A 17,861-nucleotide genomic window follows, 5' to 3' on the forward strand; every position below is an offset into this window, starting at 1 on the left:
ATTGTATTTTATCTGGCAACCCAAAGTGTGCCCTTTCTTCGAATGTAGCAATTTTCAGAGAAACTTTGTTAACTCAAATCTCTAATTTGTGGAATGGTTATTTCTTATTATTGCCTTACAGTAGCTATGCATATTTTTATGAAAAGACAAAGAAAAGTAGGAAAATGTAGTAGTATTTTTCTACTTCCCAAACCCAACCATATTAGCATTGTAATGTTTCCCTGTGCATAGGATTTTGTTTTGCTTTGTTTTATCACACGGTAGCAAACATATGGTATATATCTTGCTTTGTACTCCAACTCTTTCTTTTTTACTTTAGACTAATGGAATTTTTTGAAAGTGACATTTCCTGGGTTTGGCCAATTAAGATACCCCTAGACATTGGAAGATGCTCAGAGCAGATTCTTGCTGAATTTCTCTCTCCTTTTCCCTCAAATACTCTCAAAATTCCTTCTCCAGCAATTCAGCCATTCCCTTCTCAGGGAACTCCATTCCCTACTTCTGTACTGACTCTTTTGCTTCTTTCTGTTTCCTGCAGGCTTGGACTCACAGGTCTCAGTTCTCCTGAGCTACAGGTTAGATATGGGCCCCTGTGTCCTGATCCTGGAAGATGCAGCTCTAGCCCTTTCCTCATCCTAAGTATTTCCTTGGGAACCAGGGTCTGAATGGAAAACTAGGCTACTGCGTCACTCACCCCTCCCCAGACCACTAATGAAATTCTGCCCAAGTGTGCCTGGCCTTCACCTAGCAGTCACTGCTCAAAGCTTAAAGCTTTGGGAGCTGCAGGGCAGCCACAGCCTCCACCATCATCCCATCCCCACCTCAGCATCTCTGAAACTCTGCATATAATCTGCTTGGAGAAGTCAGCAGTTGGAAGAGGCCCTCCCCTGATCTTTCTCCTGACACAAAGAATAATTAAGAGTGGTCTCTGCTGATAAAACCATGGGGACCACAGAGCCAAAGAAAATGCACGGGGAAAATGCAAGTAAATACCCAGACCCTACAGGCTACAGGCATCTGAGAAAGAGACAAACTTGCAAGTTAGCTCTTCCAAGCTCTACCATGCTTTGAGGGTCCAAGCAGTCATAGGAAGACTCTGAGAAGACCCTGTACATCTCTTGAAACTCGTTGTACATCCGCTGGGCCTGCTGGCTCAGAGCACTCCCTCTGATGCCACTAAACTCAAGCTTTCCCAATTTGTGGAAATCCAAAGTTGTCTTCAGAAGATCCTATAAAGACAATTTGCAATAGAGTTAAAATAATGATGATGATGATAACAACATCAGATGACACTCAAATTAGTATGGGAAGGGCTGGAAATTATATGGGGGTGGGTGACTGCTTAGGAAAATGTGAAGCCTGATTAGTTTTGTAACCTTATTATTAGATCGGGTTGGTATAAATAACTCTTGGTGAGACTTGATAACGAAGAGAAAATTCCGATAAATAAAATGAACACACACACATCTCAAATTTATGCTTCAGCCTCTTTCCGTGTTCTCTAATAAATAAAATATAATAATAACATTATCTACATGGCTAGTGGCTTTATACCTATTTAAAAAATTAATTTCAAATGAACCATGTTATGTGGTTCTAGAATGACAGGTATTTTGGAGGATATTGACAGGAAAGTGGATCCTCCAAACAGTCCGGAGGACAAGCTCAGAGGTGGCACCAACATTCTCACCAATGACTTCTGCTAAGAAAAGACATCTGCGGGGCGCCCTTGCCGGGCGTACATGCTGCGGTAGACCCTGTGGCCGGCTGGGTGGTGGTGGGCGAGGACAGCTCTGTGTTGGGACAGTAATAGTGAGACTGAATCAAGTCAATGCGGGCTTAGGATGTAGGCCAGTGCCGGGCACACAGTAAATAGGCAGCGAGTGTGCATTACTGTCACTGTTGATGTGGCAGTGGCCCAGCTGTGCTCAGGATTAAGTGACAGGTGACAATACAACCTAGAGCCCTGGGGAGGACAGGACCCTGCCCGAGTCTATCGAAGATGCTTCACCTCTGATAGGATGGAAGCCTTCAGGACACGTCTAACGTGACAGACTGTACTTACCTCTCATTAGAACCCATCGAAAATCACAAAACCTCCAAACCAAGACATTCTCCCTGTTATCCCTTCCAATCTGTGTGCTTACCTCTTCAACAGGAAAGAGGGAAATTAAGGTACCTTTATGTCATTTTGGCAAACATGTGGTGTGGACCCCTGGGAGCCGGCTCTCTATCCAGAGGAGGTTTGAAAGTAAAGAAAAGGGAACACTGACATGAGGCTGGAAACCCAGCAGGCCCTGGCACCATTTCAGGGAATTCCCACTGCCACTGGCCACCGCTATGGGCTGACCCATTAGGCTAGCAGAGGGCTGCCTATCTCCTTCCTGTCGCTGGGACACCAAGTCCAGCAGCAGAGACAGAGACACTGGGAAGTGCTGAGAAGTGGCTGACTTCCCCGGTGTTGCCAGGTGGGTGCCCATCCATGCAGCCTTGGGCAGCCATCTAAGAACGCTTTTTGCTCAGCTGTGTTCAGCCATGGCCGTGAGCAGGTGGCTGAAGTGGGAGAGGAGAGGAGGAGGAAGAACCAGCCAAGGGAAGGAAGACATACACCCAAACCAGGAGATCTTGCCAACACTGGGGAAATGGGGCAGTCTTTATTTAAACACACGTTCAACTTTGAAAACAGCAGTCAATTTGATTTAAATGAAATAGACTTAAATAGTAATTCAAGTCACTCAAAAAGTGCTTAGTTGCTGTCAGTGTGATAGGAGAAACATATTTGTGCAGTGGAATGTCACCTGGGTCCCCATTTTTCATAATTCTGTGGATGTCAATTTCAACTTTTAGGAAATACCCTCTAACCATTTTATTTATTTTTTAACATCTTTATTGAAGTATAATTGCTTTATAATGTTGTGTTAGTTTCTGCTGTATAACAAAGTGAACCACCTATATGTATACATATATCCCCTCCCTTCTAACCATTGTAAAATTAAGGCAGATGCATCTCGATGCATTTGATTACATCGGAAAACTAGATGATAATTTTGTTATACTATTTTATTTCTCAAGAATTCTTGAAGCATGGTCCTGGGTGGTCACTGTAAGGTGTTTTATCTCCAATCTAACAGGCAAATCATAGGTATTAGAAGAATTCTTACATAATCATTCTATTTTTGGAGAAACTCTGGTCACCCAAAACAATGGATATTTACTTTGCTTTACTTAACAAACACACGATGGGCAATACATTTATTTAGGGTTCAACTCCAGGTCTTAAACCTTTCCTTACCCCGCCCCAAATAAAAAGAACCTCCCACCCCACTTTTCTCCTGCACTCTCTATGCCCTTCCCCTGCGTAAGCTTTCTTTAGAACTCTTATAATACTCTGGCATTATAATACACTATTTGGGATTATATTACATTATTTTCTATCCATCTTTCTCAGTAGGTTGTAAACACCCCAGAGGTGTATTTTCAGTCCCTGGAAGACTCCCAGATGCTGAAGAAATATTTACTGAATGAATGAAGACGTGATCTTTGACCTTTGACTTAGCGACAGCACCTCCAGGAGAAGGTGACAGGGTGGTAGAGACTCTAGGAACATTGGATTCAGAGCAATTGGAGAAAATAAGGAGAATTAGACAAGAGCAGAGAATTAGAAAGCAAGGCCAAACTGTGTCTTTAAATGTTTGAAGGGCTTTGGTCAAATGCAAGGCAGAACCTTGCATGGTCCTGCTCTGAGGGCAAAACTAAGGCAAATGAGTAAATGGGACCCAAGAGATTTGGTGTCAAGTTGTAGGTTGAACTTATACAATTTCTTATACTTGACCATTCTGACCTACAAGAAATAGCAATTTCATGTGGTTCCACTCCATAAAACAGAACCATCTCATGCCTGAAAGGCCCAACCACAGACTGGGCTGCTAAGATAGGTAGTGAGCTCTCCATCTCTGGGTGGATTTTAGAAGTTTGACATTACGGAGGTATTGTGAAGAAGATTAGTGCATCAGGTGGGAAGTTGTCTTACCACTGTAGTAACAGATTTATAGTAATCACGGTGACTGTATCTTTGATTCCTAAAATATTTAAATGTAAGCTCTTTTCTTGTTTATTTAGAAGTCCTCACAAAAAAAAAAGGCCATTAAACCAATAAGAGGTTTAAATTATAGTTTTAAAATATCCATTTTTAACCGTCATCGTTGTAGACACACGAAATTCATTACGCTATATACAGGCTGAAAATGGCAAGTTCAGTGGTAGGACAGAGGGCATCGTGGAAAGAGTGTAGGATACGGCACAGATCACTGGGTTCACACAGCCCTGGTCTGCCATTAACCAGCTGTGAGACTTAAAGCAAGACATTTGATTTTTCTAAGCTTCCTTTTCCTAACCTGCAAATAGGTTAGAGTTACAGCGGAAGTGCCTTTGTACAACTTCAATAAACAGTAGGTGCAGTAATTAATCTTCATTACCCCGGTGTCATTAGATCAGGTTGGTGGCTGAGAGATGTACAATAGCTAACACACAGACGCTCCTTTTAGAGACAGAAGCTACATAGAGCATGGGGTCCCAGGCAGCTGGCTGGACCAGCCAGCTACTATTCTAACGAAAAACTGTGCAGCCTTTACTAGGGTGGTGAGGGTGGGTTCCATCTGTGCCGTGACCCCACAAACAGCAAGCCTCTTCTCGGGAGAGGCCGCACATCTTAAAAGAAATGCCTTCAGAATTCATTAAGGGCGAGCACAAAGCAGACATTCATAGATGAAAATCTCAAAGGTCATTGGGAAACAGTTTTCTTCACCTTCTGATGGAGGCCGACCTCATGCGGCTAATGTCCTACGTGACCGAGGGCTCCGGCCCGGCTAAAACGGAAGCAGCCCAATTAGGCCAAAATGAAAAGAGGCAGCGAAAGGGCTGGAGACTGAGGAAAGAGCAAAGGAAAAGCGCTGTAGATTCAGACAGTTTATTACGTATCTGCCCGCTAATTACCGCGCATGAAGCCTCAGCAGGAAATCATCTTGTCTCCAAGTGAATCACAGCTTTACAGCAATTTGACAATGAAAGAAATGGGGGTTCTCTCCAAGCTGCTTACTTACTACATTGTTTGAGGGAAGAGACTTCGGGGAGAAACATAAACAGGGCACCTGCAGAATCTGCAATATTATGACACAAAAATGAACTCTCTGTGTGTGATGTGTCCATGTGTCGTATGCAGTGTTGTGTGCACAGTGTATGTATGTCCGTGTGTGTAGTGTGTGACTGCGTCTGTGTATGCACAATATGTGTGGTATGTGTGAGTGTGGTGTATGTATGTGTAGTGTTGCGTGCATATGTGCAGTGTCTGTATGGATGAGTGTGGTATGTAATGTGTATGCATGTGTAGTGTGTGCATATGTGCAGTGTATGTATGTGTGTGTATTGTAGTGTTGTGTGCATATGTGCAGTGTGTATGTGTAGTGTTGTGTGCATATGTGCAGTGTATGTACGAGTGTGGTGTATAATGTGTGTATGTACTTGTAGCGCTGTGTGCGTCTCTGTGAGTGTGGTGTGTATAATGTGTGTGTGTTTAATGTGTGTGTGTGAGTGCATGCGCACTGAAGCACGGAGCAGGAAGGCAGGGTGAGGGTAGGAATCAAGAGGCAGCTGAAGACTCTCTTCCCCTTTGATTTTTGACTGTTGCTTCAAATTGCAAAGATTTTATATACTTTTGGGATTTCCTTAGTAAGGCCCTTTCATGGAATGGGAATTATAATTTTACCCAAATGACTTATTCAGAAAAAAAGACCTAGAAATCATGTGGTAAAAATAGTGTGTGCAAATGCAGGATAGAGTGTGTCAGGACAGAAGAAAACCACAAAACCAGTGTGGGACCCTCAAAAGGGAGGGAGGAGGGAGGGAGGGAGGGAGGGGAAGAGACCTTTAGAATCGCTGGGAGACGGCTGAGTTTGGTGGAAAGACAATACTTGGAACCCTGTTCCCCTGGGTACCGGGTACCAATCCCAGGTAAACCTCGCTGAGCCTGTGACTTTGGGCAAGTTCATTTATGTGTCAAACTTAATGGTGCTCATTTGTTAAAATAAAGGTTCTTATATCCAGCTCTTACGAAGGTTTTAAGGCTGCAGTTCTGGCACGAGACAGGCTATTGAAAGTTGTTAGTTCTTTCTTGGTCTATCCTTCCTTTCCCTCCCAAGGGCTGGCACGCTAAGAGATGAGCTGCGTCATGGGGATGGAGAGGAGCAGGAAGAGGAGGAGGAGGAGGACCGCGGTTTGCGGCGAAGGCAATTACTCCGCGCCGCTGCAGACAGACCTGCAGGCGGACAGCACCTCCGGCCAAGCAGGCCCTGCCCCCACCTTCACTTAGCAGGTGCCCAGAGGGGAAGCATCAATCGGCACAAAACTTTCTTGTTTCAAAGAGCAAGAGCAAAAGAGCAAAAGGAAAAAAGCCACACAAATCAGAGGGAAAAAAATGAGAGAGCGCGATGAAGACTAAAAACCAGCCCTAAACAACTTAACCCTGGACACGAGCAGGCAGAGAGGGAAACGCGCTGATGTCATTTTATTAACATCTCGGGGGCCACGAAGTGTACTGAACGGCAAGATGTATAAGGCCGGGTTCATGCTAATTCTTGCTGGAGAGAAGTAGATTAATCTCATTTCAAACAGGCATCCATCACAGAGATACACAGAATGTTAACTAAAGGGCAACATGAAATATGCCTGGAGCAGATCGATAAGTCTGTGTCCCACTGCACTGAGCTGAGGGGGGAAGAGACGAGGGAGCTGGGGGCCAGGGGGTGAGTCTGAGCAAGTGTCTGGGAGACAAAAGATGAAAGGGGAGAAATACCAGGACAAGGGAAAGAAGCAGCCATGGGAAAAGGGAGAATCAGGTAAATGTAGGGTGTACAAAGACCCAAGAGAAACTGAAAGAGAGAGAGAGGAAAACAGGGAAGGGGAAGGGAGACCAGCAGAAAGGGAAGGAAGAGGGAAAAGGGAGGCAAGGCGAAATCGGTGGAGAAAAGTAGTGGTGGAATTTGGCCTAAGAGCAGAGAAGTGAAGCAGAGCCAGGGACCGAAAATGGAAGAGGGGAAGGAGCAGGAAGACAGAGCGGGTGACACTCAACTCATCTTCTAATTAAACTGGGGCAACTTCTTTTTATGCACCTGTGCCCTTGATTCAGAAAGAAAAAGCAGCCTGAGAGCAGACTATTGTGAGGGTAATGACTCCAGGGAGACTGGTGGCCTAGGCTGCTTATTTTTACTGAATAAACCCAGCAGATTAGGCGCCCCAGCGTTAGGATAGCTGTCTATATGCAAAGTCCCATCATTAGCATGTGTGCAGCGCCGAGCACAGCCCAACAGCCTTGCAGAGCTGAGCGTTGCTTCCTGGCCTCCGGGTGAGGACCACTCTCAAGGCTGGACAGCCTGCACACAGTAAAGGCAGTTGTCTGCCGCGTTCACCCTGGCGGCCAGGGGCAGGGTGCAGCAGGAGAGTGTCTGTCACCTCTGGCTGAACGAGAGCAAAGGGGCTGGTGCCGGAGAGGAAGGGACGGAGTGGAGGGGGAAGAGGGGAGGCTGCTCATCAAGAGCCACGGTAGAAACGGCTGCGGAAAAAGGATCCATTTAGGATAAAGCTAGATATCAATTATTTATACTCTCTGTGATCCCGGTGAAGGATTTAAGGTGAGCCTTTCGTCTCGCTTTCTCGCTTATACATTTTGTCTGTCTCTATTCCCTCTCCCGTCTTCGTTCCCTGGAGAATTCCTACTCCAGTTCTGAAATTCATTTCCTCTTGTGCTCCCACCTTCTCAGACCTTCTCTAGGTTAGAGACCCCTCCTTCTTGCTCCCAATAACACGCCAATTTTGCTTTTTTCATGGCACTTAATACGCCTCAGTGAAACTTCCTGATTCTGTGTCTTTGCATCCCTGGATCTCCTCCATCTGTCTCTATCTTCTCCTGGGCCATGGCTACTGGTCCATGGGCTTCTTACAAGCAAAGCTGTACCCCAGCCACCGTCCTACCTCCAGGTCCCAGCTCAGTGCCTGGTGCATGGTGCCTGGTGCATGGCAGTGCTGGACCGATGCTTTTTGAGCTGGAATGAACAGATTCAATTTCACTCTCTCCTATCCTCATAATCCCATGGTTTGTGCCACTTATCACAGCCTCCCCCAATATAGCCCCTCTCTTTTTCCCAAATCTCTGCTGATCATGCTAGAAACATGATTCTGATTCCTTCTCAGTCCTGACTGCTATTGTCTTAATCTTGAACTTGACCCTGAATTTCCCAAATTAGTTTTAGGACAAGTATTTATTTTGTTTTATTATGCCCACTACTCTCCCTGCAAAGTTCAATCAGTAAATACAGAGTTGCAAAGTGTGAAAACACCTGTTAACCACACTAAACTCTAAAACAATCAAAAGAGAAAGCCTTATGCTTTCTCACCTTGGTCCTTAAACTAACATTCATATTAACTTTTAAAAAACAGCTGGAGGGGAGCCACAACTTTGAGCAAAAGTCGTATTTCTTTTGCACAGGGATTCATGCTAGTCTTGTAGTTTTCAGAGCAACCCTGAGGGTGGGAGAGTAGAGTTCAAAGCAGTGGCTTTGTGGGAATGGCCAGCTGCACCCGGTCAGCTCGCTGGTATTTTGCATGAGATTTCTAGCAAGAAGATTATGGGTAATTTGAAAAACAACTGTATTTGTCGATTGATTCCTTCGGCCTTCTTTCTGAGTCTATGATCAGAATTTCCTAAACTTCTAGTACGGTAAAACTACCATTACATGATAACCAATCAAAATAGTTGTTGAATCATGGGTTTTTCCAGCCAATGGGGGGTGGGGGTGGGGCAACCACCATGTTGTCTTGGACCTTTTCTTACTCTGTTTTTTGTTTTTTACGTTTTCATTTTTTATTTGGTCATCCTATAGGCAGACACAAACATGGAATAAAGAAAAGAAAGGCCAAATTTTGATCTAATAATACAGCATGGGAATTGCAGATACATTATAATTCTCTTAGTGCATTCTCCATACACAAAATGTAATGAAAAGGAGATAAAACTTAATTGCCATTAGAGAATAAAATAGGATTTCCACTTACATCTTGAAAGGCAGCTAGTCTTAAAAATTAATTCATTTGGGGACTTCTCTGGTGATGCAGTGGATAAGACTCCACACTCCCAATGCTGGGGGCCCAGGTTCGTTCCCTGGTCAGGGAACTAGATCCCACATGTATGATGCAACTAAGAGTTCATGTGCCACAACTAAGAAGCCCACCTGCCACAACTAAGACCTGGTGCAACCAAATAAATAAGTAAATAAAAAAAAATTAATTCATTTGATAAATGTTCAGGTTTCTTCCTCACTTTTTTTTTTTTGAAATCTTAAATACTATACTTTTTTAAAAAATTGAAGTACAGCTGATTTACAATGTTGTGTTAGTTTCGGGTGTACAGCAAAGTGATTGTTATACATATATCCATTCTTTTTCAGATTTTTTTCCATATAGGTTATTACAACATATTGAGCAGAGTTCCCTGTGCTGTACAGTAGGTCCTTGTTGATTATCTATTTTATATATAGTAGTGCGTGTATGTTCATCCCAAACTCCTAATTTATCCCTCCCCCCACCCTTTGTTAACCACGAGTTTGTTTTCTATGTCCCTGGGTCTATTTCTGCTGTGTAAATAAGTTCATTTGTACCATTTCTTTTAGATTCCACATGTAAATGATATCACATATTTGTCTTTCTCTGTCTGACTTACTTCACTTCCTATGATAATCTCTAGGTCCCTGCATGTTGCTGCAAATGGCATGACTTCATTCTTTGTTATGGCTGTTACTTTCTGGATCCCTGGACGGCTCCCTCCTGCATGGAGCCGGGGGCCTGACAGGAACGAGAACACTCACCTGCACCATGCCCAGTCGCCCCAGGAAGCCATCCAATCGCACGAAGACCACAGAGGACTGGAAATCCCACTCCCGGACTTCCTGGTTCTCTTTGAAGTAAGAATGGAGATTCTCCCTTCTGTCCTGAAACACCAGCTTGAAGAAGCTCAAGGTGTCCACGACCACTTGCAGTTTTCTCTGACTTTCTTCCACCTCACTTCTCAGGAGGTCTTCTGGGCTGAGATAATTAGAGGCCTGGAGGGCAGACAGGTTAGTGGCACTAAGCCTGGCTACAGGTACAGGACGGCCCACAACTCTGCCCAGCCCACAGCTCTCAACTGAGTAACTGCCCAACCAACGTTTTTCAGAAGCCTAATATAGGAAACGTCGGACCCCATCCTCAGTTCCACAGGTAGACTGGAACCTGGGTTCAAGCCATAGTCAGTGATTGAAAGTGACCAACCAGAGACAAGGAAACACAGTGAGACTTTCCTTGGGCTAGCTGGGGCTGGGCAGGTGTCCTTTCCAGGTGTTTCGTTGTGACTCATTGGTTTTCTATAGTAAATAATTCGAGTGCACAAATTCTTTGAACCAGAGGCTTGAACCTGGAAAGCTGTGAGTCTGAATCCACTGGACAGCTATCTTCACCACCACAGGGAGGGGCCAAAATAACTGGGTCCTGGTGACCTCATCCAGGCCTCACTGTAATCCAGGGCTGAAGCCAACCTTTCCTTGGACTTCTGAGATAAATGAGCCAATAGGTTATCTTTTTGTTGATGCTAGTTTGGGTTGGGTTTTCTTAGACTTTCAATCGTAAGAGTCCTGGCTGACAAACATGCAGTGATGGAACATCGCTGGTCTAGGAGTTAAACAATTAGCTTCCGGTCCTGGGTTGGGTGACCTTTGGTGACTCAGTTAAACTCCCTGAGCTGTAGCCCTCATCGTTAAATAATAATAGTAAATTAACAAGGTTCTCCCTGCCCACCTCGCAGGGTTCATGCACAAATGACGGGGATGTCACAGCACTTTGTAGCCTTCAATGTGCTCCACAGATGTGAGCCAATCTGGGGGGCTGATCACCCAAACCTTGTTAAAGGCCTCATTCGTTTACAGGTGCCCTCCCCAAGGTTTATGCTGCCCTGGTTGGTGCTACATGGGTCCCTAAGGAGCATAGAGCGTGTGAGCCAAGAAGCTGTTTCTACATAGCTCACGGGCAGTGAGTTCTTAGCACGTGGGGGCATGATGTGAGCCTTGCCATACAGGATCACACTGGAGCCTCACAGCCACCCAGCAACTCTCCAAGGCAGGTCCTCTTCTTCCCACCCTTGCACAGAGGGAGAGTGAGGCACAGGGCAGGTGAGAGACTCACCCAGGCACATACAGCTGACAAGTAGTGATGCGGGATGTGGCACAGGGACACCTGACTCCAGAGGCAGCATTCTTAGCTGCTGGGCTTTGCTACTGACCTAATACCAGGCCATTAAGATCCTTAAGGAGGTTGAAATTTACCACCCCAACCCTGCGCCTGACCCGGGTCCTCCTAAGGATCCCAGCAGGACTGAGAACATCTTTGTGAGTTACTGGCTGTGATGATAAAACAATTCAAGTCTGAGAACCCTTTGGACCCTAATTATTTCCCTGCCCTGAGAACAATGGACACTTTATTCTTCTCATGACTCGGAGCCATCCAGTGAGAGGTTGGGGAATCCTGGGCGCAAACCTGCTGGACCAGAAGGTTGCAGATCTCCTGCAGCAGCACCATCAGGCGCCCAGGGCAGCGGTATGGCTCACACGTGGCCCAGATCAGGCAGACCACGTGCAGCAGAGGCCACAGCCGTGGCTTCACCTCAGGAAACTCCAGGCTCTCGAGCGTTTCCAGGTGGCGGTGCAGCGGCACCAGGTGCGTGTGGATGTCCCGCGCTTCCATCAGAGCTGGAAGGAATTGGAGACGATGGTCACCTTCCTGGCTTGAGGCTCACACCCACGGAGCGAAGCCCTGGGGCCTGGGAGTGAAGGATCTGCAAAGCAATGGTTGCGATCTCTTCCTGCACTAAGGGAGCAGAGAGCGCTGGTCCCTGAAAACTTTCTAGCTCTTATGAGGAAACACTGAAAACAGAAGAGCCTGGGCAGCTGGGATAGTGGTCTGAGGAGGCTCTCTTATAAAAGTCCTGTATCTGGACCTCTTCCTGGCCCTCCCAGCCCCAGTCTGGTGCTCTGTGTGTAGAAGACGCTCAGTAACTGTTTGCTGTTTCCTCTGCTGCTGTTAACTCCAAGGCAATACAAGACAGATGATAGAGGACAGGTTTGAGAGTCAGAGAGATCTGCCTTCAAATGCCGATACATCAAATGTATGACCTTGGGCATGTTTAACCTCTCTGAACCTCATCAACAGGCTGAACAGTAACTAATTTAAAGGTTTCTCATGAAGGTCCGAGGGCAGCACACACAGAATCTTCATATACAGCTAGCTCAGTGCCTGGACCAAAGCAGGCATTCCATACATGGTAATGTCTCTGATAAGTATTTGCTAATAAAGAATCTCATGAAGCTCTTACAGAGGAGAAGTCACAGGGAATACAGAAATAGCCCAGGCTGATTATGGAAAGGTTCTGCTGGTATTCAAAGCCGGGAAATCTCCTGCCATTTCCTTTGAATGCAGGCAAGGAAAGAGAGCGGCTTCCACCAGCCATCCTGTGGTGGCTGAGAGGGGAAACTAGGAAAACCAGTAGCTCTGGGCACTAATTCTGCAGAGCCACTTACAGGGAATGCAAAAGTCCACTGAACAAACTGAACAGGAAGGGAGGGTTTATAAAGGCTGGTTCTTTCCTGAGCAGATAACCAGGCACTGTCATGTGACAGCAGATGGTCTTGGGTTTTATTATGTGGATGAAGCTCTGCATTCATCCTAAAGGAAACTCAAAATATATATGTATTACTGTATTTAGTAAGCAGTTTCAATATGCCAGGCACTGTCCAACTCACGAGACATATACCAACTCATAGAAAACCCTGTGAGGTAGCTTTACTACTCCACTTTATAAGGAAAGACAGTAAGATCTAAATAACTTGCCTAGACTGTGAATCGGCCACCCCTGCTCAGCTGAGTAAAAGGAAGATTATACCCCAAGCTTATCATGTTGAAGCCCTGGCTTGATGGCTGTGGGGCTCACTACACACAGGAGTTTGAGAGGTGTACTTTATATCCCAAATGGACTTGTGGGAAGGACTATGTGAATCCAATATTTGAAAGTCAGATGTCATGGTAAATTGATTAGAGCAGCGATTCTTAAATGGGGGAGCTGATGGAAGTATCAGAACCACTGTGGGGTGGGGGGTGTCAGAATCCAACAGCCACTCCAATGAGCACACGCTCAGGCTTTCACATGGGCCTCGAGGGAAGAGAAACTGAGACCATTGTGCCAGAGGAGCTTCCTTTTTATGTTATATTTTTTAATAAGCAAAATCTCCTTTAATCATACAAATAGGCATGCCCCTGATTTTTAAGAGCTCAACGTTTGAGGGCAAGCTCATCTATTCCAGGGTGCAATCACCTTGGCTCACAAGCCAAATGAAGTCAGAGATGAACAGAGTTAGGCGCACAGCTTTTAAAAAATGCAAATATAGGGACTTCCCTGGAGGTCCAGTGATTAGGACTCCATGCTTCCATTGCAGGGGGCCTGGGTTCAATCCCTGGCTGGGGACCTAAGATCCCACAAGCTGCACAGCACGACCAGAACAAAACAAAACAAAACAAAATTCAAACATAAACCCCAGCTGCACAGGGATATGTGTGGTTTGCTGATAAATCTTTAACAACAAGCCCTTCTGGGACAAAAGCCTTGATCTCAAAAGTCTTTAGCATTTGCCAGTTTCTGGGGTGTAAATACTCCCAATCTTCCCACCATGTCTAATCTCAAGCTACTAACTTGCAGTCATTGAGTGCTAGGGAGGGCGCTTTGAAAAGGGTTGCGTACAGAGAAACTGTGAGCCAGTCCACATCAGCTCCAGAGAACCCCTGGCCTTTACTTCTCTCCACACACATCCGCCTACAAATATCCTGGACTGGCAACTGGGCCGTACTGTGCCGACCCTGTTCCCTAGTGGCCAGAGGCGAGAACTCCCCACTTAGTCTTTACTGCCCTGGTCCTTTCCCCTCCAGCGTATCTTTACTTCCGGTTTCCAAGGTTCTTCGTTGCCCAGTCAATTCCACTTCAGACAATCTTGCTCCCACACATCAGCCTACATCCTTTTAACCTCCTTCTTTACTTCCCACGTGCCCACTAATCCAGGACTATCTCTTTTCCTCTCCTTCTCTTCCATCCATCTGTAAGCCAAAGAACTACCCTGATTGTGACTGATAAGAACAATGCACTTAGTATATCTGTGCAGAATAAAGACAGATGCTCTGAAATGAGAAAATCAGTTGAAAGCTTCTAAAATATTTTTACTCTCCATAGACCCCACCAATATTTCTGACCAAGTCTCTACCTGGCAACTCTAATCAAAATTTCTTTTCTTCCATCATCGGGATTGAGTTATATATTTCAAGGATTTCTATTTTTACAGTGGTGTTTCTCTGGGACTACTATGATGATATTGTTGTTTCTAACTTCTTTTCATTGCTCTCCTATACTCTTCTGCAAACAACTTTTAGAAGCTGGCCTGGGGAACCGAATCTTTTATAACTATTAATCAATGTGAATGATTGTACTCTATTAACCTATTAACGTGAAAAATACATTTGGGGCTCTAAATAACCAACTCATAAATATACTTTTACTATATGTTTTATTTCAGAGCCTCAAATTTCAGTTCTTTGCATACCTCCTTTATGATATTTGTCATGATTGCCTACAACCTGTAGTATCACTTCATACTTTTCTCTAAATTGACTCTCATTTTAGCCTAAATAAAATCATATAAAATGAAAACTTTAAATCTCTACTATAAATGGAAAACTTGTATCATGTGCCAAAAAAAGTTACCCGTTAGCACATTTTAAAATACACCTGTCCATACATCTCCCACAACCATCTCTCACACCAGCACTGGTACACATATCACTTTTGGGGACACTATCTCATTTGAATTGGAGTGTAAATTGGGAATAACAGTTGATTCCTCTGGCACACAAAATCTCTCACAGAAGCAATAAACTGAGACCCCAACAGGGACCCCATTCCAAGCCAGCTCTAGATGCTCGCAGAGCAGCCTCCGGGATGAGATTTTAGGGCCCGGAAGGACCTCAAAGACCAGCTACTTAAACCAGTTCTTCTCTGTTATAAAGCACATGTAAGAAACTCCACCACTGGAACTTTCATTCCTTTATCTGAGTGGTTTCCAAACCCTGTGGGAGAAGGTGGGACAGGGGATCCATCAATGGGCTCTGGACACAGGACACTCCCTCTTTAGCAGAGCAAATACACCTTGGCAAGTTTTAAATTTTGGACTCACACAGGAGATTGCATTGAAGGAAAGTTCTGATAGAGAAAAAGTGTTTGAAAATCACTGCTTGGGTTAAGCTTAAATTATATGAAATTGCAAACACCTTTAAAAGCACATTCTGACCTACAATACTGAAGAGCTGGGAGGAGTTGTGATAGGAGAAAGGAAAGAAGCAAAGTGCACTGATGAGGAGACAGGGAGCCCTAAAAATTTTACCTCTTTCTAATTATAGACTTTGCTAGATTTGCAGTTTTGACAAGGGCCGATCTTGTCTGGTGCTCAGATGGCCAGGATATTGCAGTCCCATCTGACAGGAGCAAAAAAGGCAGAATGGAGCTAGAAACGGAACAGAGACTTCCCGAAGGGCCAGGGGGTGGAAGGCGGTAAATTGCAGAGATGGGGGATCACAAAGCGCATTTGCCAGTGCGGTAGAGTCAGTAAGGAACTTCCGCCTACCCCACCTTACAGCAGCCCAGGGAAGCAGGTGGGAAGTGTGTGCGCTGTTCCATGGCACACTCGAAAGCTCAGAGAGGTGAGGCGACTCTGTCAAGGGCACAAAGCGCTGGAAATGCAGACAGAGCACAGGGCAGCTGCTTCCCTGCCTCTACATTTGGCCTTCTTGCCTCTGTGCTAGACTGTCTCAGGTTGGAGGCTAGAAGGACTGGAAGCTGCTGAGATCAGAGAGGAAGATAATTCAGCATAAATACGAAATTTGAGTCAATTTATGAAAATACTTGCGGGTCCTCACCTGCTACAACATCTCTAAACATGGCTTGGAAAGCTGGGAAGTAGCTGCTCTGAAGCTTGTCCAGAAGCCCCGCCATGCCCCTCACCTTTATCGTTCTCAGTTGATTATAAATGTATTCCAGATCCTCAGACCTGCAGCACCAGGAGAAGAGGGAACCCAGGTGAACATCAGGAAACACAAGTCACGCTGCGATGACCCACCCTCAGATAGAGAGAGGAAGCCTGCCTCAGGGTGCTTCCGCAGAGGCCTCTGTTCCCAGAACAGTGAGGACCAAAGCCTGAGTCTGGAACACAGGTTCAGAGGGGCAGCTCCAGGAGGTAGCAGCAGGGAACACTGCTGTGACCATCTGGTGGCTCAAAAGCTTGGCAGCTGGAGGTCACTGGCTCTTGCAGGCAGGTTTGGGGTGGGGTGAGAGAGGTGTCAGGGTAAGGCTGCTGGAGGAGGCCCCCGCAGTAGGTCAGCAGAATGATCAGAAACCAGGCAAGAGGATGGGGCATCTCAGCACGGGGTGCAAGTGGGACTGGAGCCCTACAGGCATGCCTGGTCACATGACATGCAAGGACAGGGACACCTGCCTCAAACACCTGTCTGTCTCCTTTTGAGTAAAAGATTAATCAGCACAATGATAAATAGGCGCAGGGAAATGGAGAGGAAGAGGGGGAATGAGCAAGAGCAATAATTAGGTCTTTCGAGAACCTGTGGGGCTAAGACACAGTGGACAATGGACTAATGACCGCCTGGAACCTAGGAGACGCCGTTCAGTGGTGAACTGCCAAAACCCCTCTCTTTCTCCAGATCCTACAAAAAATGTGTGCATACTGACTGTCCAAGGAGAAGGGAGTAGACAGTAGAAAATATGAAAGAGAGTTCATTAATTTTACATGTAATTGAAAGAGCCTTTGAAGAAATGCCAGAAGATACACTGACGGTAGCTCAAGAAACGAGGCATGACTATTGAACCTTGGGGAAAGTGTCAACTCCCAGTGCACAGAAGAACTGCATTGACCCAAATGACATCAAGCTGTCTGCTCCAGGGGTGATGAGAGACACCGAGCTGTCTGCTCCAGGGGTGATGAGAGATGCCTGGGGGTGGGACCAGACTCAATGGCTGCCTCCCCCAGCCCATTATCCTCTGAGAGACATCTGCTCCCCAGGGTTTGAGTCTGTGCCTACCTGCTCTTCCAGAACTCCAACTCCACCTGTGGGGTGGGATTCTCCCCCTGTAGGAGAGGCTGGGAAGACTCCCTCTTGAGAACCACCTGGACTTGATGGCTCCACTGGATCACTGCAGACTCAATGGCATACATGACTGACTTATCCATAGAATCCAAGCTGTGAAAGACACAACAAATCTCCTGGGACACTGGAAATAGCTTAACTCTGGGTGTCCCCCAAAACAGAATCCCAAATCTTTTAAAAACAGGTGGGAAATTCCACTTAGTCCAAGCACTCCTTTTTTTTTTTTTTTTTTTTTTTTTGTGGTACACGGGCCTCTCACTGTTGTGGCCTCTCCCGCTGCGGAGCACAGGCTCCGGACGTGCAGACTCAGTGGCCATGGCTCACGGGCCCAGCCGCTCTGCGGCACATGGGATCTTCCCAGACCGGGGCACAAACCTGTGTCCCCTGCATCGGCAGGCGGACTCCCAACCACTGCACCACCAGGGAAACCCAGTCCAAGCACTCTTAACTTTTGTTGGATAACAGGCTCTACCGAGTAGTCAGTGAAAAATACAGATCTTCTCCTCAGACAAGCTGCTTATGCATGTGTGTATACAGTT

At 45.8% G+C, this 17,861-nt stretch overlaps 1 protein-coding gene across 1 annotated transcript in view; it reads right to left on the minus strand.

Annotated features, from left to right (window-relative positions):
• The window catches only part of DNAH9 (dynein axonemal heavy chain 9), a gene marked incomplete at both ends in the record, with an annotated part of 299,172 nt that overhangs the window by 270,332 nt on the left and 10,979 nt on the right, over nt 1-17,861 (minus strand). Inside the window, 5 exons of the mRNA XM_082678963.1 lie at nt 1,062-1,229; nt 9,912-10,145; nt 11,611-11,822; nt 16,084-16,214; nt 17,257-17,415. Of these exons, the coding sequence (XP_082535089.1) occupies nt 1,062-1,229; nt 9,912-10,145; nt 11,611-11,822; nt 16,084-16,214; nt 17,257-17,415 (904 nt within the window). The remainder of the gene's footprint in view (nt 1-1,061; nt 1,230-9,911; nt 10,146-11,610; nt 11,823-16,083; nt 16,215-17,256; nt 17,416-17,861) is intronic.

This window comes from Grampus griseus (genome assembly GCF_964374135.1).
Source record: "Grampus griseus genome assembly, chromosome: 20".
In the NCBI taxonomy this organism is placed as follows: domain Eukaryota; kingdom Metazoa; phylum Chordata; class Mammalia; order Artiodactyla; family Delphinidae; genus Grampus; species Grampus griseus.